The sequence below is a fragment of the Pan troglodytes genome, chromosome 18 (genome assembly GCF_028858775.2).
Source record: "Pan troglodytes isolate AG18354 chromosome 18, NHGRI_mPanTro3-v2.0_pri, whole genome shotgun sequence".
Lineage (NCBI taxonomy): Eukaryota > Metazoa > Chordata > Mammalia > Primates > Hominidae > Pan > Pan troglodytes.
Window position 1 is genome coordinate 27520119 of NC_072416.2, and position 27549 is coordinate 27547667.

The 27549-nt window shown below is 47.5% G+C and overlaps 2 protein-coding genes across 26 annotated transcripts in view; one reads left to right on the top strand and one right to left on the bottom strand.

The window, feature by feature from the left end:
- SLC5A11 (solute carrier family 5 member 11) overlaps window positions 1–20144 on the top strand; it is a 76500-nt gene extending 56356 nt beyond the window's left edge. For 8 of the 11 annotated variants that reach the window (XM_063796890.1, XM_024349806.3, XM_024349807.3 and 5 more), the window contains 7 exons: window positions 7389–7496; window positions 7757–7907; window positions 8700–8868; window positions 9609–9824; window positions 11165–11336; window positions 12187–16930; window positions 17525–20144. In XM_063796890.1, coding sequence (XP_063652960.1) covers window positions 7389–7496; window positions 7757–7907; window positions 8700–8868; window positions 9609–9824; window positions 11165–11336; window positions 12187–12392 — 1022 coding nt within the window. In that variant the 3' untranslated portion in view covers window positions 12393–16930; window positions 17525–20144. The remainder of the gene's footprint in view (window positions 1–7388; window positions 7497–7756; window positions 7908–8699; window positions 8869–9608; window positions 9825–11164; window positions 11337–12186; window positions 16931–17524) is intronic. The other 3 variants (XM_024349813.3, XM_024349814.3, XM_024349812.3) reach the window with 1 other exon arrangement.
- The window catches only part of ARHGAP17 (Rho GTPase activating protein 17), a 96352-nt gene continuing 88837 nt past the window's right edge, over window positions 20035–27549 (bottom strand). For all 15 annotated transcript variants that reach the window (XR_010152315.1, XM_001164627.8, XM_063796888.1 and 12 more), the window contains one exon: window positions 20035–20908. Coding sequence is in view for 7 of the 15 variants with exons in the window: in XM_001164627.8 (XP_001164627.1) it covers window positions 20778–20908 (131 nt within the window). In the remaining 8 variants the exon portion in view is untranslated. The remainder of the gene's footprint in view (window positions 20909–27549) is intronic.

Consider the following 27549-nt stretch of genomic DNA (forward strand, 5'->3'; position numbering starts at 1 on the left):
CCAAATTGAGTGGAGACTCAACTGGGATCTTGCCTCAACTATATTTTTTTGAAACCAACTAGGCTAAGGTCTTGTGGTTCCAGAGCAGTTCTCTGAAGTCTCATGTGAAAGTTTGTCCCTTACTTTAGTGTTTGAGCTCAGTGGTTGGGTTGGGTAACTTTGGCCCAGTGAAATCCTTTTTGGATTTTTTTTTTTTTTGACAGAGTCTCACTCTGTTGCCAGGCTGGAGTGCAGTGGCACAATCTCAGCTCACTGCAACCTCTGCCTCTTGGGTTCAAGTGATTCTCATGCCTCAGCCTCCCAAGTAGCTGGGACTACAGGCATGCACCACCATGCCCGGCTAATTTTTGTATTTTTAGTAGAGATGGGGTTTCACCATGTTGGCCAGGATGGTCTCGATCTCTTGACCTTGTGATCCTCCCACCTTGGCCTACCAAAGTGTTGGGATTACAGGCGTAAGCCACCACAGCTGGCCTGCGGTACTTTTTCTTTTTTTTAGGTGGGTCTCACTCTGTCACCCAGGCTGGAGTGCAGTGGCATGATTATAGCTCACTGCAGCCTGGAGCTCTCAGGCTCAAGCAATTCTCCCACCTCAGTCTCCTTAGTAGCTGGACTACGGGTGCCCACCACCATGCCCAGCTGATTTTTATAATTTTTGTAGCTATGGGGGTCTCACTGTGTTGCCCAGGCTAGTCTTGAACTCCTGGGCTCAAGCAGTCCACCCACTTCAGCCTCCCAAAGTGCCGGGATTACGGTGTGAGCCATTGTGCCCAGCCGGGTGTACTTTTCTTAACAAATCTCATGGGATATCGAGGGCTCTAGAGCATTTGCCTTAGTTTTTTTCTTAATGTGGTAAGGGAATAGGTTTATACCATGGGGATAAATGATACCGAGGAGGGGCAATGTCACCAGAAGACACTGTGGTGTCAGAAACTGGTGATCTATACAGAAGAAAGCTCCTCTCTTTTCCCCTGAAACAGTGAGCTTTCCAGTGTACTCACCAAGGATGTTATTAACTAAAGGGGATGGAAAGCAGAAAGTTTCCTCCCCTGTGCCTTATCCTACATAATGTTACACAGAAGCTAAGAAAGGGTAGGGTGAAGTGGTTTGTAGTTGGCTCAGAAGCTTTGTCAAAATAATTTAGGACCCTTAAGAAGCAGGAGAAAAGAGATGGGGAAGGCAAATGGGGGCACTGTCCATGGTGCTAGACCTTGAACCCTTGTGTTCCTCCAGCCCTGGTGGGATGAGGAACCCACAAATAGTCCCTAGTCCTGCTTCCAGGAAAGGGCAAAAGCCTTGGGAAGATCCAGAGGGAGTTAAGAACTGGGATCTGGGTTTTGCGGTGATTTGGAAAATATACAGCTGTTCAGCAAGTCTTGACATAGAAACACAGAAATAGCTTCAGGCCAGGCGCAGTGGCTCACGCCTGTAATCCCAGCACTTTGGCAGGCTGAGGCAGGAGGATCTCTTGAGGCCAAGAGTTCAAGACCATCGTGGGTAACGATACCAGACCCCCTCTCTACCAAAAACAATTTTTAAAAATTAGCCAGGTGTGGTGGTGCTCACCTGTGGTTCCAGCTACTTGGGAAACTGAGGCAGGAGAATTGCTTGAGCCCAGGAGGTTGAGGCTGCAGTGAGCTATTATTACACCACTGCATTCTAGCCTGGACAACATAGCAAGACCCTATCTCTAAAAAAAAAAAAAAAGAAAAGAATATGGCTTCAAACAACCACATTCATTGTGCACTTGCTAAGGGTCAGTCCCTATGAAAAGAGCTTCAGAGTGGAGTGTGGTTATGAATATGGATTCTGATCTGGAAGGCCCAGGCCTGAATTTGCTCTGCCACTTATGAGGTGTTTGAACTTGCATAAGCCATTTAATGTCTCTTTGCTTCTGTTTCCTCACTTGTAAAATGGGGGTAATATTTTACAAGGCTTAAAGCAGCTCCTGGCACACAGTAAGCTCTATCCAAGTGTTTACTATTATTATTTTATACATGTATTACCTCATTTCATCCTCAAAACAACCTTATATGGTAGGTACTATTATTCTTTTCATCTTACAGATGAGGAAATTGAAGCTTAGAGAAATTATTCATTTGGCCAGGAGCAATGGCTCACACCTATAATCCCAGAAATTTGGGAGGCCAAGGCAGGCAGATCGCTCGAGCTCAGCAGTTTGAGACCAGCCTGGGCAACGTGATGAAACCTCGTATCTACAAAAAATACAAAAATTAGCCAGGCATGGTGGCATGTGCTTATAGTCCCAGCTACTTGGGAGGCTGAGGTGGGAGGATCGCTTGAGCCTGGGAGGTTGAGGCTGCAGTGAGCCATGATCACTGCACTCCAGCCTGGGTGACAAAGTGAGACCTTGTTTAAAAAAAATCATTCATTCACTCATTTATTTATTCTTCCATGAATTCAACAAATATTTTGAGAGCCAATTATCTTCCAAGCGTTATTCTAGAAGACTCTGGGGGCCCATAAGTGAACAAGACTACAGGATCCTTGCTGTAGAGGGACTTACATCCTAATGGTGGAGGACAAAGACAGAAATAAGTAAATAAATAAGGCCGGGTGCAGTGGCTCACGCCTGTAATCCCAGCTCTTTGGGAGGCCAAGGCAGGAAGATCGCTTGAGCCCAGGAGTTTGAGACCAGCCTGGGCAACATGGCAAGATCCCATCTCTGGAAAAAAAAATACACACACACACACACACACACACACACACATATATAGTAGTCCCAGCTACTCAGGAGGCTGAAGTGGGAGAATCACTTGAGCCTGGGAGGTCGAGGCTGCAGTGAGCTGTGTTCGAGCCACTGCATTCCAGACTGGGTGACAAAGTGAGACTGTGTCTCAAAAAAGAGTAAAAACATAAATAATTTTTGACTGTGCTAAATGCCAGGAGGAGGATGCACAAGGAGATATCAAAAAGAATGTCAGATCAGAGCTACTTCTGACAAGGTTTCCCGGGAAGTCCTTTCTGAGGAGGCAACAGTTGACCTATGCAATGGTTTGAAAGTACATCATAGAGCCAATCAGATTAATAATGGATTGAATGTAAAGGTTAAGGGGGAAAAAAAAAAGGAATCCAGGATCACTCCTAAGCTAAGTGACTTTCTGGGAGTTACTGAGCTAGTGCCAGATGAGCCAGGATTTGAATCCAGATGTAGCTGACTCTAAAACTTGACTCTTGCTTATGCAAATTATGTCTGAAGACCTGGGTTGATATATGGAAGATCAATAACAAGACCTTGACCATCTGTCTTAACAACCAATCAGCCAATCAAGTCTTTTGTTTTTTTTTTTTGAGACGGAGTTTTGCTCATGTTGCCCAGGCTGGAGTGCAATGGTGAGATCTCCACTCACTGCAACCTCTGCCTCCTGGGTTCAAGCGATTCTCCTGCCTCAGCCTCCTGGGATTACAGGCATGCGCCACCAACCCCGGTTGATTTCATATTTTTAGTAGAGATGGGGTTTCTCCGTGTTGGTCAGGCTGGTCTCAAACTCTTGACCTCAGGTGATCTGCCCATCTCGGCCTCCCAAAGTGTCGGAATTACAGGTGTGGGCCACCGTGTCCAGCCAACAGTCATTATTAAATGAGACATAACACCATGTTCCATGAACCTAGGACTTTGTAATGTAGCAGATGAGTCTCTTACTCATGGAAAAATAACATAAACTATATATTGAAATACTCTATCATATGGTGCAAGCAAGAGGTGCAAAATAAATTTTAGAGAGTAAGGTGAATTAGAGAGAGAGAAGTGGGCATTGTGTATTTGAAGTCTCTCTCCCTTCTCTGGAGGCCCAGACCAGTGCTTTTCAAAGTGTGGTCCCCAGCCCAGCAGTGGCTCCTGGGAACTTGTTAGAAGCGCAAACTTTCAGTCCTGATTCAAAACCTTCTGAATCAGAATCCCTGGAGGGACATCTGTTTTTTTTTTTTCTCTTATTATTTTTAACTAATTATTTTAATACAAATTGTACATACTTATAAGGTACAGTGTGATATTTTGATACATTATACAATGTGTAATGACCACATCAGTATAATTAGCTTATCTATCACCTCAAATATTTATCATTTCTTTGCTTTGGGGACAATCAAAATCCACTCTCGACTATTTGAAAATGTACAATAAATTGTTGTGAATTATAGTCACCCTATAGTGCTATAGAACACTACACATTATTCCTCCTGTCTAGCTGTACTTTTCTATCCATTTACCAACCTTTGGCTACCCTCCTCCCCACTACCCTTCCCAGCCTCTAGAAACCACTATCCTACTGTCTACTTCCATGAGTTCAACTTTTCAAGATTCCACATATGAGTGAGAGTATGCAGTATTTATCTTTCTGTGCCTGGCTTATTTCACTTAACATAATATTCTCCAAGTTCATCCACGTTGCCATGAATGAACATGAAAAAGAATTTCATTCTTTTTTATGGCTAAATAGTAGTCCACTCTGTATATGTACCACATTTTCTTTACCCATTCATCTGTTGACAGACACTTAGGTTGATTCCATATGTTGGCTATTGTGAAGAGTGTTGCAATAAATGGGGTGCAGGTATCCATTTGCTATATTGATTCCAATTGCTTTGGATATGTATTAGTCCATTTTCACACTGCTATAAAGATATTACCTGAGACTGGGTAATTTATAAAGGAAAGAGGTTTAATTGATTCACAGTTCCACATGGTTGGAGAGGCCTCAGGAAACTTACAGTCATGGTGGAAGGCGAAGGGGAAGCAAGGACCTTCTTCACATGGTGGCAGGAGAGAGAAGTCCAAGCTCAGAAAATGCCAGACGTTTATAAAACCATCAGATCTCATGAGAACTCACTCACTATCATGAGTACACAAGGGGGAACCGCCCCCATGATCCGATCACCTCCCTCCCTCGACATGGGGGGATTACAGTTCCCTCCCTTGACATGTGGAGATTACAATTGGAGATGAGATTTGGGTGGGGACACAGAGCCAAACCATATCAGGATATATGCCCAGTAGCAAAATTGCTGGATCATATGGTAGTTCTATTTTTAGTTTTTTGAGGAACCTCCATAGTTTTCCATACTAGCTGTAGTAATTTACATCTCCACCAACAATGTATAAGAGTTTCCCCTTCTTCACATCTTCACCAGCATTTAGTATGTTTTGTCTTTTTGATGATCCCCATTCTAACTAGGGTGAGATGATATCTCATGAGGTTTTGATTTGCATTTCCTTGATGATTAGTGATGTTAAGCATTTTTTCCTATGTCTGTGCCAGCCACCTATTTTTTTAACAAGTCCACTAGAAGGTTGAGAACCCCAGGTCTAAAGGGCCAGTTTCAGGGCCACACACTCGGCCTCCCTATTTGCACTTCTCTCTCCACCACGGCTCCACTGGCTCCCTCCTAAATCTTCAACTGAGTCCACAGCTGCCTAAAAGTATTTTCTGATCCTGAGTTCTTGTGAGCCTGGAAAAAAACCCTCTTCTGCTAAGTCCATCTGAGAAATGGCACATTTTTATTTTTTTATTAAACTTTAAGTTCTGGGATACATGTGCAGAACGTGCAGCTTTGTTACATAGGTATACATGTGCCATGGTGGTTTGCTGCACCAATCAACCGGTCATCTAGGTTTTAAGCTCCACGTGCATTAGGTATTTGTCCTAATGCTCTCCCTCCCCTTGCCCTCCACCCCCCGACAGGCCCCAGTGTGTGATGTTCCCCTCCTTGTGTCCATGTGTTCTCATTGTTCAACTCCCACTTATGAGTGAGAACATGTGGTGTTTGGTTTTCTGTTCCCGTGTTAGTTTGCTGGGAATGATGGTTTCCAGCTTCATCCATGAGAAATGGCACATATTTTTAAATAAACTATAAGGAAATTAAGAGAGAAGCAAAACAACCCTCAAAACACAATCCCAGCACTTTGGGAAGCCAAGGCTGGAGGAACACTTGAGGCCAGGAGGTCGAGACCAGCCTGGGCAACATGATGGAACCCCGTCTCTACTAAAAATACAAAAAAAAAACCCCACAAAAAACCTGGGTGTGGTGGCACGCCTATAATACCAGCTACAGGCTAGGAGGCTTAGGCAGGAGACTCGCTTGAACCTGGAAGAGGAAGTTGCAGTGAGCCGAGATTGTGCCACTGCACTCCAGTCTGGGCGACAGAGTGAGACTCCATCTCAAGAAAAAATAAAAATAAAAATAAACAATTAATTAATTAAAAAAAAGAAAAAGAAATTAGCTGGGTGTGATGGTACATGCCTGTAATTCCAGCTACTCAGGAGGCTGGAGCCTGGGAGGCTAGGGTTGCAGTGAGCCAAGATGGCACCACTGAACTCCAGCCTGGGCGACAGAGCAAGACCCCATCTCAAAAACACACACGCGCACACACACACACACACACACACACACAGAGTTTAGAAATGCAGTATTTACAGAGCCAATCTTCTCTACCTGAGCTTTGAAATAAACTAAGGGTTTGCCTCCTGGCCATAATACTTACTAGCAATATAATCTGGAGAAACTAACCTCTGGGCCTCAGTTTATCTGTCTTTGAAATAGGGATAATAACAGTATCTTCCCCATAGAGTTGTGAAAATTAAATGAGGTGTATGTACAAAGCTTACTGCAGCTCCTGAGTCATAGTAAACCTTCAGTTAATGTTGGGTTTGTGGAAGAAGAAGGTTTTGTGCTATGTTTGGATGTAACTGGGCTAGAGGCATCTTATTTCAGGCATCAGAGGGTGTGAAGCATTCTGACAAGAGAATCTACGTATAGGAAATGATTCATTAACCAGGACAGGTGAGCAGATGTTACTGAACAGTGAGTTAATGATCATGGGCGGATCACTTGAGGTCAGGAGTTCGAGACCAGCCTGGCCAACATGGCAAAACCCCATCTCTACTAAAAATACAAAAATTAGCCGGGCATGGTGGTGGGTGCCTGTAATCCCAGCTTCTCGGGAGGCTGAGGCAGGAGAATCACTTGAACCTGGGAAGCAGAGGTTGCAGTGAGCTGAGATCGTGCCACTGTCCTCCAGCCTGGGCGACAGAGCAAGAGGCTCCGTCTCAAAAAAAAAAAAAAAAAAAAAAAGACATTATTGTAAGACTGGCCACTAGGTGTCCCAGCTTCATCTGGGTTACGATAACAATAGCTGAATTTTTTCCAGCACTTCCTATAAAGTCGTGTTATTATCCTAGTTTTACAAATAGGGCAACTCGTCTCAGAAAGCGTAAGTAACAAGGTCACAGCTTATAAAGTCTAGACTCTTTTTTATTTCATTGAGCTATAAACTTCCATATGATAAGCCTGTGTCCGGCCCCATGTTGCCTGGGCCTGGGGCTCTGGGGGCCTGACTGCTCACCTCTGGGCCTGTGTTTCCTTCGTAGATCAAGTGGCCTGTGCAGATCCAGAGATCTGCCAGAAGATCTGCAGCAACCCCTCAGGCTGTTCGGACATCGCGTATCCCAAACTCGTGCTGGAACTCCTGCCCACAGGTAATATCCCTTCACTCCTGAATCAAGTCCCCTGGAGCACCCAGAAAGGAGATCACCGGATGGGCTCTGGTCCAAGGCAGGGTCAAGAAAGGAGGGCTGGTGGGGGAGGAAGACTCTGGGCTCCCCAAGAAAGGCTACGTCTTGCAGGAAGCTCTGCCCCGCCGTCCTCCCTGAGGTTCTGCCTCCTCCAGTTGAGCCCACTGGGATCGGCTGCTTTGGCAGAAAAGGACCGAGGCCCATGACCTCCCTTCCACCCCCAGGGCTCCGTGGGCTGATGATGGCTGTGATGGTGGCGGCTCTCATGTCCTCCCTCACCTCCATCTTTAACAGTGCCAGCACCATCTTCACCATGGACCTCTGGAATCACCTCCGGCCTCGGGCATCTGAGAAGGAGCTCATGATTGTGGGCAGGTAAGTCCCCACTGGGTGGGGCTGGGGCAGGGGGAAGAGAGAGCTGAGCCCACCCAGAGGCAAAGTCCAGGTTCAGCCAGCAACCTATCCAGGCTGAAGAGCATTAGGACTCCATGTGCAAGACATTCATTCATTCAGGAGATGCTGAACGAGCACCTACTGTGTACCAGGCACAGGGCACATAACCATGAAAGGGCTCAGTTCTTGCCTTCATGGAGCCAGGGAAGGAGGAGAATAAGCAAATAATTTTAACCCAGCTGGGCGAGGTGGCTCACACCTGTAATCACAGTACTTTGGGAGGCCGAGGCCGGTGGATCACTTGAGGTCAGGTGTTCAAGACCAGGCTGGCCAACATGGTGAAACCTCATCTCTACTAAAAATACAAAAATTAGCTGTGGTGGCGTGTGGCTGTAATCCCAGCTACTCAGGAGGCTGAGGCAGGAGAATCGTTTGAACCCAGGAGGCAGAGGTTGCAGTGAGCCAAGATGGCGCACTGCACTCCCGCCTGGGTGACAGAGTGAGACTCTGTCTCAAAAAAAAAATTAAAATAATAAAATAAAATAAGCTGGGAGTGTTGGCATGTGTCTGTAATCCCACCTATTCGGGAGGCTGAGGCAGGAGGATCACTTGAGCCCAGGAGTTGGAGGCTGCAGTGAGCTATGCTCTCACCACTGCACCCTGGCCTTGGCAACAGAACAAGACCCTGTCTATTAAAAGAGACAGAGAGAGGGAAAGAGGAGTAAATGTTCAGGGAAGATGATGCTAATTTGTGCCTCTCGCCGCCGGCACCAGGGTGTTTGTGCTGCTGCTGGTCCTGGTCTCCATCCTCTGGATCCCTGTGGTCCAGGCCAGCCAGGGCGGCCAGCTCTTCATCTATATCCAGTCCATCAGCTCCTACCTGCAGCCGCCTGTGGCGGTGGTCTTCATCATGGGATGTTTCTGGAAGAGGACCAATGAAAAGGTAGCTCTGGATGGCTCCCACTATGCCAGAACCAAGTGCTGCCCCTTGAGGACTGGGATAGGATGGGAGGGGAGGGTGTTGGAGGGAGACACAGGCTGGAATTGGGTGTTGAGAGGGAGGGTGAGTTCCATGGTGGAAGATACGGGGAGGGTGTTTATCTGACCTTTGCAAAAAAGCAATGAGAGGGCTGCTGCGATGGCTCACACCTGTAATCCCAGCACTTTGGGAGGCCGAGGTGGGTGGATCACTTGAGGTCAGGAGTTTGAGACCAGCCTGGCCAACATGGTGAAAGCCCATCATTACTCAAAATACAAAAATTAGCCGGGTGTGGTGGTGGGCGCCTGTAATCCCAGCTACTCAGATGCTGAGGCAGGAAAATCACTGGAACCTGGGGGGCAGAGGTTGCAGTGAGCTGAGACCACGCCACTGCACTCCAGCCTGGGCGACAGAGTGAGACTGTCTCAAAAAAAAAAAAAGCAATGAGAGGTTCTCATGAAAAGTATCTTGATGCATTTTTTGTTATTGAACAGGGAAGCTAAATTAAGAGGGAGTTAGTAAACCATTAGTAATCAATTCATTATAAAAAGATAAATGGTTAAGTATTGCAGAACCTTTCCAAATTGCTGACCCGTGCTTGCAGTGACCACCACAAGAAAAACAAGTCCTGGAGATGGCTTCTTGAGGTTCCTGGAGGCCAGAGCCCTTGGCGTCTCTAAGATGATCTTGCTCTGATTTTGCAGGGTGCCTTCTGGGGCCTGATCTTGGGCCTGCTCCTGGGCTTGGTTAGGCTGGTCCTGGACTTTATTTACGTGCAGCCTCGATGCGACCAGCCAGATGAGCGCCCGGTCCTGGTGAAGAGCATTCACTACCTCTACTTCTCCATGATCCTGTCCACAGTCACCCTCATCACTGTCTCCACCGCGAGCTGGTTCACAGAGCCACCCTCCAAGGAGATGGTACATTTGGGCTGATGGCTAGATCCGTTGAGACTTTTTGTTGGAAGTGACAGAAAACTGACTCAAACTGACTTAAGCGAAGGAGACTGATTGTCCAAAAAGCTGAAAAGTCCAGGGTTGAGGTTCAGGGGCAGGATGATTTGGGACTCTGAAAAGGTCATCAGAATCCATCTGCACTTCTGCTTCAATTCTTAGGTCCCATATGGAGCCCAGTATCTTCTAGAGATACATCCTCTTTTACTGTCATTAAGTAAACATAAGGCTGGGGTGCGGCGGCTTATGCCTGTAATCCCAGCACTTCGGGAAGCTGAGATGGGAGGATCACTTGAGGCCAGGAGTTTGAGACCAGCCTGGGCAATATAGTGAGATCCCGTCTCTTAAAAAAATGAAACAATTAGCAGGGCGTGATGGCTCATGCCTGTAATCTCAGTTACTAGAGAGGCTGAGGTGGGAGGATTGCAAGAGCCCAGGAGTTTGAGACCAGCCTGGGCAATATAGTGAGATCCCGTCTCTTAAAAAAATGAAACAATTAGCAGGGCGTGATGGCTCATGCCTGTAATCTCAGTTACTAGAGAGGCTGAGGTGGGAGGATTGCCAGAGCCCAGGAGTTTTGATGGTGCAGTGAGCTATGACCATGCCACTGCACTTCCAGCGTTGGTGACAGAGCAAGACCCTGTCTCAAAAAAAAAAAAAAAAAAAAGGAAGAGAAAAAATTAGCAGGGCGTGATGGCTCATGCCTGTAATCCCAGCTGCTAGGGAGGCTGAGGCAGGAGGATTGCTTCAGCCCAGGAGTTTAAGGCTGCAGTGAGCTATGACCATGCCACTGCACTCCCACCTGGGTGACAGAACAAGAGCCTGTCTTTAAAAAAAAAAAAAAAAAAAAAAAAGTAAAAATAAGCATAAATATTTCTGTCCCAGAATTTCTAGAGAATTTCTAGATTTCCATTGATGGAGTCAGCTCAGGACACATGCTCATCCGTGAACCAATTCAATCCCTGTGGCCAGAGAAACGGATGAGCTGAAATGACCAGTTCTGGGGTCCTGCAATACTCTAGGGTGAGGGTTAAGCTCTGAGGATTAGAATGAGGGATAATCACATCCCAGCAACAGGAGGATGGGGTTTATCGGAGAAAGACATGGGAATGAGCAGGGGAATTGTGCGCTGATGTTGAAGAGTGCAGGGACATGATGCTTGTTGGAGGATGGGGTGGGAGGGTGGGGCTGGGAGCAGATTCAGACACAAAGGCTGAGTGTGGGGTTGGGTGGGGAGTGTGAGAAAAGGATGGACAACCCCGGCCCCACCTCCACCACAAATCTCATCATTCATCCCTGCTCCTTAGGTCAGCCACCTGACCTGGTTTACTCGTCACGACCCCGTGGTCCAGAAGGAACAAGCACCACCAGCAGCTCCCTTGTCTCTTACCCTCTCTCAGAACGGGATGCCAGAGGCCAGCAGCAGCAGCAGCGTCCAGTTCGAGATGGTTCAAGAAAACACGTCTAAAACCCACAGCTGTGAGTAGCCTCTCTCCTCATTTACAGTAAGAAGCAGTACGTGTTAAGGGGATTAATTTTTTTTTTTTTTCCTATCAAATCACGAGCCAGGAAAGTGGGCAGACTTGGAGTTTTAGCATCCTCTGGCTCCAGTGTCTGATCTGTCCCCACACTCCAGCCATGGGAAAGGAGTTTTTAGTAACTTTCAACAAGCTTCCTACGGGTACTAACAGCAAACAAACACTTGTTGAGTGCCTACGGAGACACGGTTGGTTCATTTCATCCTTATTCTATGCACATGGGTAGGCAGGAACACGACTTGCCTTCTCTCAGTTAGTGCTTCTAAACTGGCGGCTTGCAGACATATTTTGGCTTAGCCCACCTACAGTTTCAACAAAATGTGAGTTAACATTTAAAAATTGAGAGATTTTGGCCGGGCGCCATGGCTCAAGCCTGTAATCCCAGCACTTTGGGAGGCCGAGGTGGGTGCATCACTTGAAATCAGGAGTTCAAGACCAGCCTGGCCAACATGGTGAAATCCTGTCTCTACTAAAAATATAAAAATTAGCCGGGCATGGTAGCGCATGCCTGTAGTCCCAGCTACTTGGGAGGCTGAGGCAGGAGAATCGCTTGAACCTGGGAGGTGGAGGTTGCAGTGAGCCGAGATCACACCACTGCACTCCAGCCTGGACGACAGAGTGAGACTCTGTCTCAAAAAAAAAAAAAAAAGGGGAGATTTCAGTCGGGCATAGTGGTTGGTGGTTCACGCCTGTAATCCCAGCACTTGAACACATCTGGTGAGTGTCCCTGTCTCACCTCTCTGGGAGATACAGACCACCTCTATGGTCTTCCTTTGCTGGGTTCTTTCTAGGTGACATGACCCCAAAGCAGTCCAAAGTGGTGAAGGCCATCCTGTGGCTCTGTGGAATACAGGAGAAGGGCAAGGAAGAGCTCCCGGCCAGAGCAGAAGCCATCATAGTTTCCCTGGAAGAAAACCCCTTGGTGAAGACCCTCCTGGACGTCAACCTCATTTTCTGCGTGAGCTGTGCCATCTTTATCTGGGGCTATTTTGCTTAGTGTGGGGTGAACCCAGGGGTCCAAACTCTGTTTCTCTTCAGTGCTCCATTTTTTTAATGAAAGAAAAAATAATAAAGCTTTTGTTTACCACAAGGCTTCCAAGTGTTTATAGACCATTTTCAACATGACACTTAGCTCTTTTCTTTTTTCTTTCTTTTTTTTTTTTTTTTTTTTTTTTTTTTTTTTTTTGAGACAGTGTCTCACTCTGTCACCCAGGCTGGAGTGCAGTGGCATGGTCATAGCTCACTGCAACCTCAAACTCCTGGGCTCAAGTGATCCTCCCTCCTCAGCCTCACAAGTTTCTAGGACTACAGGCACACACTACCATGCCTGGCTAATTTTTCCTTTTTTTAAAGAGATGTGGTCTATGTTGCCCAGGCTGGTCCTGAACTCCTGGCCTCAAGTGATCCCCCTACCTCAGCCTCCCAAAATACTAGGATTACAGGCATGAGCCACCATGCCCAGCCTCTTTCCTTCTTGAAAATAATGAAGGTTAGAAGATGGAAAGAGGAGAGATATGTAAAAGCTTCCTTTTGCAAGACTAGTTATTCATTCTTCTTATCCATTGTGCAACATCAATACCCAAATTCAAAGGGATAAAGAAGCAAAGAGACTTACAGGACCTCCCAGGCTGACAGCAGCCACATCTCCAGGGTTGGGTATTTAGCATTTGAACTTGCCCAGCTCACCTGCACAGTGCAAAGAATGGGACCTGCATTCTATCTCTTGCCTTCCACTGTGGCTGGCTTTGGGTGAAGGTCCCCGAGTTTTCTCACTGTGATACTTTCTCCTAGATATTTCTTGGAAATAGACCCGAGTTGGTACTCTGAAATCTTGTGCTGTAAGAAAATCAGGGAATTGTGTGCACTTCTCAAGTTCTGGCTTAGACTCTCGTTTTTGAGACAGGATCTCACTCTGTCACCCAGGCTGGAGTGTAGTGGCACCCTGAGAGCTCACTGCAGTCTTGACTTCCTGGGCTCATGTGATCCTCCCACCTCAGCCTCCTGAGTAGCTGGGACTACAGACATGCACCACCATGCCTGGCTAATTTTTAAAATTTCTTCGCAGAGACATGGGGGGCGGGTCTCTCCTATGTTGCCTGAGCTGGTTTTAACCTCCTGGGCTCAAGCAATCCTCCTGCCTTGGCCTCCCAAAGTGCTGGGATTACAGGTGTGAGCCACGCACCCAGCCTTAGACTGTGTTTCATTGCTTAATTCCCCATGATGATGCTCCCCTAAAAAGAAGCAGCCAGGTGGATGTGCATCTCAATGAACCTCCCCACCAAAAGCCAGTAAGGCTTTGACCTGCACAGCAGCGGCCTCCTGTTCTGGGTAAAGCCAGCCTCCTCAGCTTCCCAGCTTTGGGCCCATTGGAGTCTGACGGAATGACCCATCAGGGCTGCGTTTGCCACGTGCAGAGCTAAGAGCAGGACAGGGCCAACGGAGTGAGCCCTGAGACCATCTCTGGAGTAGCTCAGGGCCATGAACCATCCAGGCCTGGGATAAGGTGGGGTGGTGGGGTAGACTAGAACCCCTTCCTGGCCTGACAGAGCTGGAAAGCAGAGGAGTCTCTCGAGGGACCCCAATTTCCAGACCAGAGGAAAGTAAACAGGACCCCCTGGGGCTGAGGAGCTGCCCACCCACTTAATCCTCCAGTGATGATGTCTTTCTGGTTCCTACTTGATGCCAACAGCTAGGACTGGCCTGGTGCACAGGCAAATGTATTGGTCCAGCCTCAGCTCTGCTCATAGGCCCAGCTCTCTACAGGAATCCAAATAGCAGTAGTAGGTTGGACAAAGGGCACCCCCAGCCCTCCTGGGAAGGGGTATGGGCGGGGAACTGGCTGCTAACATGGCTCCAGGCAGGAGCGTGGAATGGTTCTGGAGCAAGTGGGCTCAAGGAGAATCTTCACCGGGGAGGCTGAGCTTCTGCCTCCAAGGCCCAAAGGAGGGGAGTGGGCGGCATGGGAGGCTTCCACTACAGTCCTGAGCTCCCCGTCCAAGCCTGCCCCTCACACCAAGACCCCTGTTGCCTCTAGCTGGGGTCAACAGTGTGTTTCAGCAGGGACGCACTGAGCTGTCACTATGGTAGCTCAGGCCACCCCCATCTCTGCCCGGACTCCTGACTGCCTTCTCACATCCAGTCTTTCCCATTCTCCAGCCACTGGCAGGGTGAGCAACACGGATCAAGCCAATCCTCTGCTTGGAATCCTTCAGAGACCTTCCCACTCTCAGGATGAACTCTGCAATCCTTTGCCTTCCTTTTTTTTTTTTTTTTTTTTTTTTTTTTTGAGACAGGCTCTCACTCTGTTGCCCAGGCTGGAACATAGGGTGCGATCATGGCTCAATGCATTCTTGAACTCCCAGGCTCAGGTGATCCTCCCACCTCAGCCTCCTGGGTAGCTGGGACTACAAGTACGCACCACCATGCCTGGCAATTTTTGTTGGTTGTTGTTGTATTTTGTGGAGAAGGCATTTTGCCATGTTGCCCAGGCTGGTCTCCAACTCCTGGGCTCATGTGATCCACCTGCCTTGGCCTCCCAAAGTGCTGGGATTACAGGTGTGAGCCCCCACATCTGGCCTTTTTTTTTTTTTTTTTTTTTTTTTTTTTACAGACAGGGTGACAAAGTTGTCACCCAGGCTGGAGTGCATTGGCATGATCATGACTTACTGGACCCTCGAACTCCTGCCTCAACCTCTTGAGTAGCTGGAACTACAGGCGTTTGGCCACCATACCTGGCTAATTTTAATTTTTTTATGTAGATGGGGTCTTACTATGTTGCCCTGGCTGGTCTCAAACTGCCAGCTTCAAGCAATTCACCCACCTCAACCTCTCAAAGTGCTGGGATTACAGGCGTGAGCTGCTGTGCCCAGCCAGCTGAGAGATTTTAAATGTTCTCACCACAAAAAATAAATGATAATGGAGGTGATGGATATATTAATTAGCTAGATTTAACCATTCTGCAATGTATACATATACAAAAACATGTCGTATACCATAACTTTTATCAATTTAAAAAACCAGTGCAGTGCAAATACAATTTACAGATGTGCATAGAAACTGAATTCAGGCCAGGTGCAGTGGCTCACATCTGTAATCCCAGCACTTCAGTGGGCTGAGATGAGCGGATCACCTGAGGTCAGAAGTTCAAGACCAGCCTGGCCAACAGATCAAAACCTCATCTCTACTAAAAATACAAAAATTAGCCTGGCATGGTGGTGGGTGCCTGTAGTCCCAGCTACTTGGGAGGCTGAGGCAGGAGAATGGCTTGAACCTGGGAGGCGGGGGTAGCAGTGAGCCGAGATCATGTCACTGCACTCCAGCCTGGGTGACAGAGCAAGATTCCATCTTAAACAAATAGAATGACAACCAAAAACCCCAAATTCAAATACAAGTAGAAAGAGTGAAAACAGAACCCTGAGGTTTTTTTTAGGTTGGGGGAGGTTCTTCCTTGTATCAAATATCCCCCTCCCCACATGTCATTTGTGATGATGTTTCGTGTGTGAAGGATAGACCCTAAGGTGACCCTCAATCATCCCTACTTCCTGGGAAGTGGATCCTTCCCCAGTCCAGCCTCCAGATGAGACCCCAGCCCTGGCTGCTGCCTTGACAGCAGAAGATCCTGGACAGAGGACCCAGAGAAGCTGTGCCTGGACTCCTGACCCACAGGAGCTATGAGAAAATGAACATGTGTTGTTGTAAGCTGCTAAGTATGTGATCATCTGTCATGCTGCACTGGATAACTGACATGAGGGGCATGGTGTGTGAACGCATGTGTGGATGTAAAGGAGGGGTTGGCTGGAGAGGGTGTGGGAGGAGGACAGTTGCCTGCACAGCTGTGTGGGGTCTACACAGCCATGTACCTCCTTTGGAGGGTATCGAGTACAAGTAATTTGGTTGCCAGTAAGAGAAAGAAACCCAAAGAGGAACGTTTGTGCCAAAAACAATCAAGCACTTTATTGTGAGCATACAAAGGCAAGAAATGCAGAATGGCTTCAGGGACACAAACCGGGAGCTGGGAGGGTTTTAAAAACCAAGCCCTGCACTCTCTCCCTCTTATCTTTTGTCCCTGCCTCTCCGCACATCTGCTGACTTCTCCCTCTGCAGGCAGGTTTTCTCTACTCCACAGAATCCACGGTGGTGGCAGGGCACCCACAGCTCCGTGCCGGGAGACAGGGGTCCTGCCTCCTGGGGAAGAGACTCAGGGCCCATGCCTGTGCGAACCCATGCGGGACAGGGTGGGGATGGCCATGTGTGCAGCCTGCTGTGGGCAGGAGGGAAACTAAGGGGGTCCTTGACTTGCTCCCCTCCCTTAGCTGGCAGCTCAAGTGGTCTTGGTCACTTCTTGTCTTTTGGCTGCACCAGAGCCTGTGGCTTCCCCGCACCAGCACATCTCCTCCTCTCTAGCTCCACCGATGAGATACAAGGAAAGTGCAAGCCCTTGGCTGAGAAGCATCCCTATGAGTGAGACGCTTGCTGCCCAGTCTGATGCAAAACCCTGAGACTGTGGGTCCCAGAGGCCAGAGGCGCTGGAATATGGTGAGGAAATGGTGGGAGGAGACCTCAGGGAGAAACCAGGAGGGTTTGTCTTAAGACCTTCAAATAGGAGCACTTGTGGGACTCACTGGGCTTGGGAGACACTGAGAACTGCGGCCCCAACAGAGGAACGGGAGTCACTCCACGGAGCTCCCAGAGAACCAGGGCCACCACAATAGTCCAGGGATGGGGTCACTCCAATGGCATCTGAATTTTTTTTTTTTTTTTTTTTGAGACAGAGTCTCATGCCACCCAGGCTGGAGTTCAGTAGATGATCTTGGCTCATTGCAACCTCTGCCTCCCAGGTTCAAGCAATTCTCTTGCCTCAGACTCCTGAGTAGCTGGGACTACAGGCGTGTGTCACCACACAAGGCTATTTTTTTTTTTTTTTAGTAGAGACAGGGTTTCACCATGTTGGCCAGGCTGGTCTCAAACTCCTGACCTCAAGTGATCAACCCACGTCAGTCTCCTAAAGTCCTGGGATTACAGGCATGAGCCACTGCGCCTGGCTAATTGTGTGTGTGTGTGTGTGTGTGTGTGTGTGTATACACACACACACACACATTATATATATATATATATAATTTTTTTTTTTAGAAGAGATGGGGTTTTGCCATGTTGGCCAGGCTGGTCTCAAACTCCTGATCCCGTGATCCGCCCACCTTGACCTCCCAAAGTGCTGGGATTACGGGCATGAGCCACCACACCCAGCGCATCTGAACTCTTGGAATGACCACAGGGTGGAACTCGGCAAAACCAAGGCAGCCAGGGGTCTACTCTGAGCCTCTGCAGTCTCCACAGTGCTGGGTGCAGGGCAAGCTCCTTCCAGAATGCTAGGTGAGTGCTAAACCGCAGGGGGTAGTGAGAGGAACCGGTGCCTGACCAAGGAGGTTTGGTGCAGGTGGGGGAGCAGGGACACGAAGTCTGAGCGCAAGGGCCTAGAACATTCTATAAGAAACTACTGTGTAGAGAAGGGAAGGAAACAATCTGAAGGGCAGATGGCCAGTGCCCTTCTGGACAGCCAGAAATGGCCACTATGGGTTCAGATTCTCTGCCTCTCTGACGGTGGGCAGGCTGGAAATGGTGTGCCTAACGTACAGTGCCAACACAGTACAACGCCTCCAGCAGAAGGAATCCCAGGCCACAGAACGGGAAGGAGGATCCAGGTGCCTCTCCTGGCCCTGCCGGCGGGATGCTTAGCCATGTATCCCACCCTAGACAGTTCTGTTTTTTTTTTGTTTTTTTTTGTTTTTTTTGAGACAGAGTCTCACTTTGTTGCCCAGGCTGGAGTGCACTGGCTTGATCTGGGCTCACTGTAGTCTCTGTCGCCCAGGTTCAAGTGATTATCCTGTCTCAGCCTCCTAAGTAGCTGGGATTACTGGCACCCACCACGATGCCAAGTTAATTTTTTGTATCTTTAGTAGACATGGGGTCTCACCATGTTGACCAGGCTGGTCTTGAACTCCTGACATCAAGTGATCTGCCCGCCTCGGCCTCCCAAAGTGTGGTCTTTACCTTTGACACATACACAGAGTCAAATGACTTTCATTGTTTTGAAGTTTGCAGCTGTCAGGGTAGGAAGATTGCTGCAAACAATAGGAGAGTAAAAACTGAATGAGGCTCTTAAAATAATGAGGTATGGTTTGCTGTATTTCAGAATCAGCAATGATGAACACATGCTATATGCTGGGCAGGATGTCAGCATGGATGTTCCTCATCCCCAGGTGCCAACAGCATCTCCTTGACAAGCGCCCACGTCCCTGCTTCCTCTGGAGGACAAGCTCAGGCATCAAGATGGGAGCATCTCCGAGGCTCCATGGAGACACCTGACCGTGGACAGCCAGGCGCCTGGAGAAGGTGCTCAACATGGAGCATCAGCCTACACAGAGGATTCTTTCTCTGCAGGGTTTGTTCTGTGGCTAAAGGAGGGTATAGAAAATTAACAATACACAGGTGGCACAGGGGAAGATTGAGCCTTAAGCCAATGAAAATTCAAGATATGGGAGCAAATGGGCTTACAGGAGCATATTTTGAAGGTAATTAATAAGTATAGGGAGTACTTTGAGGGCATAGGAAACTGAGTAAAGATGAAAATGTGGGCTGGGCATGGTGGCTCACGCCTGTAATCCCAGCACTTTCGGAGGCTGAAGTGGGAGGATTGCGTGAGGCCAGAATTGTAAGACCAGCCTGGGCAACACAGCAAGATCCCTGTCTCTAGAAAAAAAATTATTTAAAAATTAGTTGGGTGTATTGCCATGCACCTGTAGTCTCAGCTACTTGGGAGGCTGAGTTGGGAGGATCATTTGAGCCTAGGAGTTTGGAGGCTGCAGTGAGTTATGATTGCGCCACTGCACTCCAGCCTGGGCCACGGAGTGAGATCTGTTTCAAAAAAACAACAAAAGGAAACTGTGGTTCCCCTTTTTAAATCAGGCTTAAGTCAGTTCGTAGTGGAAAGAGGCCCAGTGTCTTCTAGGCAGTGACTTAGACACTGACACACCTAGCAAACTCGATCAATAGAAGGCTCAGGGCAGCCAACTCTGGCAGCGTGTCCCACTCTGTTCCCAAGAGAAAACGGCCTTATCTGGGCCAAGGGGTCGTGCTATCGTCAGACCAGCTGTCCAGAGCCTCAGTCTCGCTTTGCTCCAATTCCCCATCGGCTCTTCCCTAGTATTTCAATCCTGGGAGAGACGGGATAATTTTCACGCCTTGGATAGGGCATGAAAGCACCAGCCATTGGAAAAAGGGCTCTCTATGGCAATTCACAACTGCTGACGAATGCACCAACCCGGTGGGGCTGAACTCCTGTGAGCTGCCCCCGGGAGTCTGAGTATCTCTAGATGGAAAGAAAGGGATGCCAGCACTGGGAGGACCAAGGGTACAGCCTTGACCAGAACCTGCACTGAGGATGGCCAGGCTAGGAGGTCTTTGGGGCACCTGGTGGCCTTTTTCACTGCTGAGACCTTGCTCTCTGTTTCTTCAAACTCCTACAGCTACAATTAGACCCTCTCCCCCAAGATGTCCCAGCCACAATTCTATCTGGTTGAGTGGCAACACACACACACTCATGCACACACACACTCCACAATTTATCTCCAAGAATTATGAAGTTTTCATATAAACCACAGAATATATTTAATTCAAATTAAACATGAAACTAGAATAATGTTCGGTCTTTATCAAGTAGCAATTACATTGTTTAAAAAAAAAAAAAAAAGAACAGTACATTTCTGTCTACATTCCGACAATCCAACGAGGCGGCATGGGTCACATCCAGTTTGATGAGGTGACAGAGCCAGCAGTCACCATCCATGGGCATGGTTCTGAGGGGACTGGGGAGACACAGACCATACATGATACAAAATGATTCTGCAGCAAGTCTGAAGGAGAGCAGCCTCCCTCCTAATACATAAGAATGAACGTCCGGGTAGCAGAGAGTAGGCGACTTGCATAATGAGCGCATTTTATTAAATAGATAGTTAACGCACTGCTTCTTACTCATTCCAAGTTGCTGTAGGTGCTGCCCGCATTAACAGCAGGGACAAAAGCTTCCTATGCGCGTTTCAGCAGGAATACTCTCTCCACTCCAGGTACTTCTTTGTTTTGGATTTTTTTGGCATGATTTCCTTCCCATGTAAAGAAAGCCAACTTCTTCAAGACACAGGTCATTCAGCTTCAGTGGTGGCCTCCAGGTTCTCCTTGGGCCGTGCAGAAGGCCAGGTCCCGCACAGTGAGGCCCTCCTTTGTCCTCCACTGAAAGCTTTTCACTGTTCGGTCTGCAAAGAAAGAGGTTCGCCTGCCCCTGCTCCACTCGCCAGGGTGGAAGTGGTGAAGGGCTGGGAAAGGGCTTTCTTCACAGGGCAGTGCTCTCGGTATCATTGTCTATATCCAGCAGGATGCGGCCAGGCACGTCTTTGCTGGCTGAGTCTGAGTGCATTTCAGGAAAGATGCTGCGATGCTGTTCTGAAACCCTGGAATTGGAGTCTGGACAAAAACACGAGGAGACATGGTATCAATGAGGGGTAACCCCCGAGAGGCCACCTGAGGGTGCTCTGAGAAGAAGAGAGGCTGGGAAGTTTCAGGGTCAGCCCATGCACACAGGGTCCCTTGCGAGAGGCCTCATCAGCTCTTAGAAGCCAAGTGAAGCCTTTGTGACCCCAGAGGGCAGCTGAGTAGCACAGCCTTGCCTCTGGGCTCCGATGTTGCTTGCTATGAGCCCGGAGCAGCCCTTGGAGATGCAGCTTTTAAAGGATTTGCTTGCTTTGATGGAGGAAAGGAAGGCTCATTCTTCCCAAGGCCTCTAATGCATGAGATGAACCCTCCTGATGGCCCCTGGGCTGCCCTGGGAAGAGGTCTCTCCTCCAGACTGCTGGGTTTTCCTCCTGTTACTAACACTAGGACCTCACCCTCAGCACCAGCAACATTTGGGCCTGAATTATTTGTTGTGGTTGTCCTGTGCATTGTAGGTGTCACCCAACAGATGCCAGTGACATGCAGCCTCCTCCCCCAGTGTGACAACCGAAAGTGTCTCCTGTACATCACAGATCACTGGGGAAGTTTAAACTAAAATGTCTCCAGATGCTGCCGAGTGTCCCCTGGGGAATCACAATCACTGCTGACTGACATCACTGAGGCAGACCAAGTCTCCTGCAAACACTAACATCCCCTTGTCTGTCTAATACACCTCGAATGCCATTTTCATGTCTTATTATGTTGGCTGAAATTCCTTCAGCAATATGGCAAACATATGGTCCTCATGCTGTTGTCCCCCTCTCCTATGCTCTTCCCAGAGGCCAGTGGGTCTCAGATTCATTTATGCATGAACAAATATTTACTGAGCACCTCCCAGGTGCCAGGCACCATTCTACCTGCTGAGGACGCAGCACTGAACAAGATAGGCACAGCCTCAATGAAGCCCACGGTCAAGTGGGCAGACCAAGGGGATCCTAATTAAGACAAAAGGGCTGGCTTCTCTAGTAGATGTGGGTTCTGGCAAATTATGAGAGCTTCATTAGGTATTTTAGGGCTGGTGTAAGAGAGAAGAGAGATGTTTTGTAGTTTTGCTTTGCTGGGTTAGAGGTAGCCATGGCAGGCAGCAGTGAGGGAGTGGGAGGAGGAGGTGGTTTGTGGGGGCGTTTCACAGTTAGGCTTGAGAGCTGCTTTCCCCTACTTGCTGTGGTGCAAAATGACATCCTGTCTGTCCTTGACGGGAGCTAGTTTTGACTATATTTCTGTTCGACCTGCCCCTGTCTACGCAGGCACAGCTTGAAAACGCTGGTGCACTTTGGGGAAGCTCACTGCTTGGAGACTTGTTCCAGCTCCCACCCCTTCCACCTTCCTGTCCCTACAGTTCTGAGCTGTGAGATCTATTTACTCCCTGGGACACCCTTTTTCTCACAGTTACTCCTGGGTTGTCCCTCAAGGTTTCCTATGCACCACAACTCAGAGAAATTTCTAGATTTATGGAGGTGCCAAGGTGTCAAAGAGTTCAGGTGCTGAATGTCATTTCAGACAATTCAGGTCTTGTGATAACTATAAAACCAATGACACTGTGCAGAACTGCACCAGCCTATGGTGCAGCCAAAGGTGGTCTGTATGCACAGAATAGGGGCTGTCTTGGATTTGTCCTAAGCAGAACAGAAGTCAACGAAGGCAGGGACTGTGTCTGTCTTGTTCACAGTGTATCCTCAGTACCTAAAACAGTGACCGGCAAATAGCAGATGTTCAAGAAATTTTGTAGCTGCACACTTGGATGGTTGGATGGATGCATGAAGAGTCATCTAGAGCAACCATCTTTCCAATCCTCCATTCTTACATCCTCAGGCAAAGAAGTAGCTGTGACTTGAAGACGACGTATAAGAAAATCACTGCAAATGCAATCCTTTCCCCATTATCTTGGCCCCCAAAAACAGAAGGGGCTACCAGCCCGTGTCTCTTCTCAGCCCAGAGTTTACCAGAAACTATGGAACCAACGTGACTTGGCGGGGAACGCATGATGCAAAGGCACTGTGTATACGGATGAGATTTCTACTTGTTAATATCTGTATTCACATGCAAGCTAACGCCTATCAGCCACCAAGCCCCTCCACAGCTGCTCTCTTTTTCTTATACATCACATATACATAATTTTTAGATTTGTGCCTCTCTGAATTTTTCTATTTATGATCCACACACATTATTTATTCAAGGGGAAAAAATGTGTTTTGGGGCGTAAAGGAAATCCCTTACTCTGCCGCCCACCTGCCCCATCTGGTTTCCCCAGCCCCTCTCTATTCCTACATGAATCAGTCCCTGAAAGAAACAATGACTTTGTTTACACACAAAAAGTAGAAAGAATTACGGCAACCTATACAGAACTAGTTTTCAGAAAGAGACTTCATCACAGTAGCTAACATTAAAAAAAAATTTTTTTTTTGAGATGGGGTCTTGCTCTTTTGCCCAGGCTGCAGTGCAGTCGTGCAATCTCAGCTCACTGCAGCCTCCACCTCCTGGGCTCAACTGATCCTCCCACCTCAGCCTCCCAAGTAGCTAGGACTACAAGCATACGCCACCATGCCTGGCTAATTTTTTTTATTTTTGGTAGAGACAAGGTTTCACCATGTTGACTGGGCTGGTCTTGAACTCCTGGCCTCAAGCAATCCTCCCACCTCGGCTCCCCAAAGTGCTGGGATTACCAGCATGAGCCACCACACCCAGCCTCAGTAGCTGACATTACTATAGAGCACTTACTTACACCAGAGACTGTACTATACACCCACACTTTATTACATCGTCTCACTGAACCCCCACTAACTAATCCTAAGGCAGCAGAAATAAGAAAGGGAGACTCAGAGGCTCTATTCCTTGCCCAAGGTGACACAGCCAGTATGGACCAAAGAGGATCAAAGCCAGATTGGTTGCACTCTGGCTCTTCGCATTACATTTTCCCTCCTCCCCAGAGGAGTCTGTAAATCCCTGGGTGAGGGCCCTCAAAGACATTATCCGAGATCATTGTTTCAGTCTTACAAACACTCTGGTTTGTTGTAAAAAGGAGAAAATGGTTATTTCAGAAAGACACCTGTAAGAACCTGGTTTGTCTGAAACACCTCTAAATCTTTCTGGCTATGAACTCGTATATTAACTGCACTCCAAGAAGGGCTGGTTTCTGAGCATATGCTTGGGGCTAAGTTCATACAAAAGATATTGTATTTAAAAAAACAAAATAGGCTGGGCGTGGTGGGATGATGGTGTGAGCCCAGAAGTTCCAGACCAGCCCAGGCAACATGAGACTCCGTCTCTATGTGTTTTCTATAAGAAAAACACAAAAATTAGCCGGGTGTGGTGGTGCATGCCTCTAGTTCCACCTTCCAGCTACTTGGGAGATTCGCTTGAGCCCAGGAGGTCAAGGCTGCAGTGGACTGGAATCACACCGCTGCACTCTAGCCTGGGCAACAGAGCAAGACCCTGTCTCTCTTTTTTTTTTAAAAAAAAAAAAAAAAAAGAGAAAGAGAGGATGACCTCCAGTAACCAGCCTCAGCCCAAAGGCAGAACTTGATACAGTTCATCTCAGATTTGGGGCTCTGACAAATGTAACCCAGGTTCCTTCCTGCACTGAGTATCTCATCCAGGAAACAGAAGTGGGTATTTAAGAGCTAGAAGTGGAATGTTATCACTGAGGGTAGGGTTCTAGAAGATTTACTTATTACTTCAACAATTTTGAATATGTGCTTTCTCGGTTGTGAACTCACCCTTCAAGAAGTCCAAGGTGATTCTGATAGCCACTTTGACAAGTAACAGATCCAAATATGCCCTTGAAAGTAAGTGGTGCAGGCACAACTGCAGGGCGAATAAACTCCCTCCCCCTCTCCACCATCCATCCCTCTTCTCAGACCTAGAGTCTCAGGGAATGCCTTCCTTCACCAGTGAACGGTTTGAGTCTTAAACACTCTGGTTGATTGTTGTAAAAAAGAGATAAAGGTTATTTTAGAAAGACACCTGTAAGAACCTGGTTTTCTTTAAATACCTCTAAACGTCTCTGGCTATGAATTTATATATTATTTGCATTCCAAGAAGGGCTGGTCTTTGAGCATACTGCTTGGAGCTAAGTTTATATGACAAGTATTATATTTCAAAATTAAAAAAAAAAGCAAAAAATCAGACAAAAAAGAAACCTTTTATTGGAGGTCTCTTTTCTGTTTTTTTTTTTTTTTTTTTTTTAAATAAAATATCTACTGTATGAACTTAGTTCCAAGCAATATCCTCAAAGACCAGCCCTTGGAAGGCAGAGAATATATAAATTCACAACCAAAGAGGTTTAGGGTGCTTTTAGAAAGCAGGTTCTGGCTGGGTGTGGTGGCTCATGCCTGTAATCCCAGCACTTTGGGAGGCCGAGGCAGGCAGATCACCTGAGGTCAGGAGTTCAAGACCAGCCTGGCCAACATGGTGAAACCCCATCTCTACTAAAAATACAAAAATTAGCCGAGCATGGTAGTGAGTGCCTGTAATCCCAGCTACTCAGGAGGCTGAGGCAGGAGAATTGCTTGAACCTGGGAGGTGGAGGTCACAGTGAGCTGAGATCGCACCACTGCATTCCATTCTGAGCAACGGGGTGCTCAGTCTCAAAAAAATAAAAAAATTTAAAAAAAGCAGGTTCTAACAGGTGTCTTTCTAAAATAACCTTTTTCTCCTTTTTACAATGTAATACCTGTCATATAAACTTAGCTCTAACCAGAGTGTTTAAGACCCAAACCATTATTTCCTCAGATAATGTCTTCACTTTCAGGATCCTCACCCAAGGATATACACAACTCTTTTGGGAAAGAGGGAAAATGTTAGAGTGATTAAGAATGATGGGGCCGGATGCAGTGGCTCATGCCTGTAATCCTAGCACTTTGGGAGGCAGAAGTGAGTGGATCACTTGAAGTCATGAGTTGGAGACCAGCCTGGCCAATATGGCGAAACCCTGTCTCTACTAAAAATACAAAAATCAGCCAGGTGTTGCCACACCTGCCTATAATCCCAGCTACTTGGGAGGCTGAGGCAAGAGAACTGCTTAAACCAGGGAGGCAGGGGTTGCAGTGTGCCAAGATTGCACCACTGCACTCCAGCCTGGGTGACAGAGCAAGACTCTGTCTCAAAAAATACACAAAATAAATAAACAGAAGAATGACAGTCCAACCAATCTGGCTTTGATCCTCTTTGGTCGAAGTAGAATTGTGTAATTTTATCAGGAACTGATGATTTCTCATCAGTTTTCTAGGGCTATTAGAGACTCTGAGTCAACTATTCAGGAGTGATTCTGTTCAAGTCTCACTGGATGTTATCTTGACACAATTCTGATTATCTACTTATTAAAAATAAACTGCAAGTAGAAACAGAAGCCACTTAAATATCCAACTAGGAGTAATAATACATCTGGTTGATGAAACATTATGTAGTCACTGAAAAACATGGTTCTAAAAATTACATTATCACATGAGAACGAGCATATGATGTAAAGTGAAATAAAAGGATCCAAATCTGTCTATGTCAAATAATTATGCTCATGTACCTCCTTGCCTTCCAGAAAAACTAAAAGAAAAAAAGGGGCGGGCGTGGTGGCTCACGCCTGTAATCCCAGCACTTTGGGAGGCCGAGATGGGTGGATCACGAGGTCAGCAGATCGAGACCATCTTGGCTAACATGGTGAAACCCCGTCTCTACTAAAAATACAAAAAATTAGCTGGGCGTGGTGGCGTGGGGGCGCCTGTAGTCCCAGCTACTCGGGAGGCTGAGGCAGAAGAATGGTGTGAACCCGGGAGGCGGAGCTTGCAGTGAGTCAAGATCGTGCCACTGCACTCCGGCCTGGGGAACAGAGCGAGACTCCGTCTGAAAAAAAAAAAAAAGAGAAGAGAAGAGGAGAGAAGAGGAGAAAAGAAAAAAAGTAGAATATAAATGGCAGACTTTTTCAATTGTATAGCTACAGTTGATTTCTTATTATTTCCATTTCTCAAGAGTTTTAATATCCATGCTTATTTTTATTTATTTGAGACAGAGTCTCACTCTGTCACCCAGGCTGGAGTGTAGTGGCGCAATCTCAGCTCACTGCGACCTCCACCTCCTGGGTTCAAGCAGTTCTCCTGCCTTGGCCTCCCAAGTAGCTGGGATTACAGGCACCCACCACGACACCCAGCTAACTTTTTGTATTCTCAGTAGAGATGGGGTTTCCCCATGTTGGCCAGGCTGGTCTTGAACTCCTGACCTCAAGTGATCCAGCCGCCTCAGCCTCCCAAAGTGCTGGGATTACAGGCATGAGCCACCGTGCCCCAGCTCATGCTTATTTTTAAAAAGGCATTACCTCCATGACATAAGAAGGGTGAGAGTTTAAAAAGCAAACACTATGAAATTAGCCAGCAAAGTGTCCAGGCTGATGGCTACTATGTGAGTGATTTGGTCTATCTGTGGTACAGTGGACTAACGCCTCACAGACAGTCTCAGGCTCACTAAATTATATGAATGTATATGTTATCTCCTTCTGCAGAGCACTGTCTTTTTAACCCATGAAAGAAGTGAGATTCAAAAAACCAAGTGGTGCATCAGAATCAAAATATGGATACCTGGGTTCCACCCCCAGTCTCCTGTGTTTGGGTCCTAGAAGGCCGGGTCCG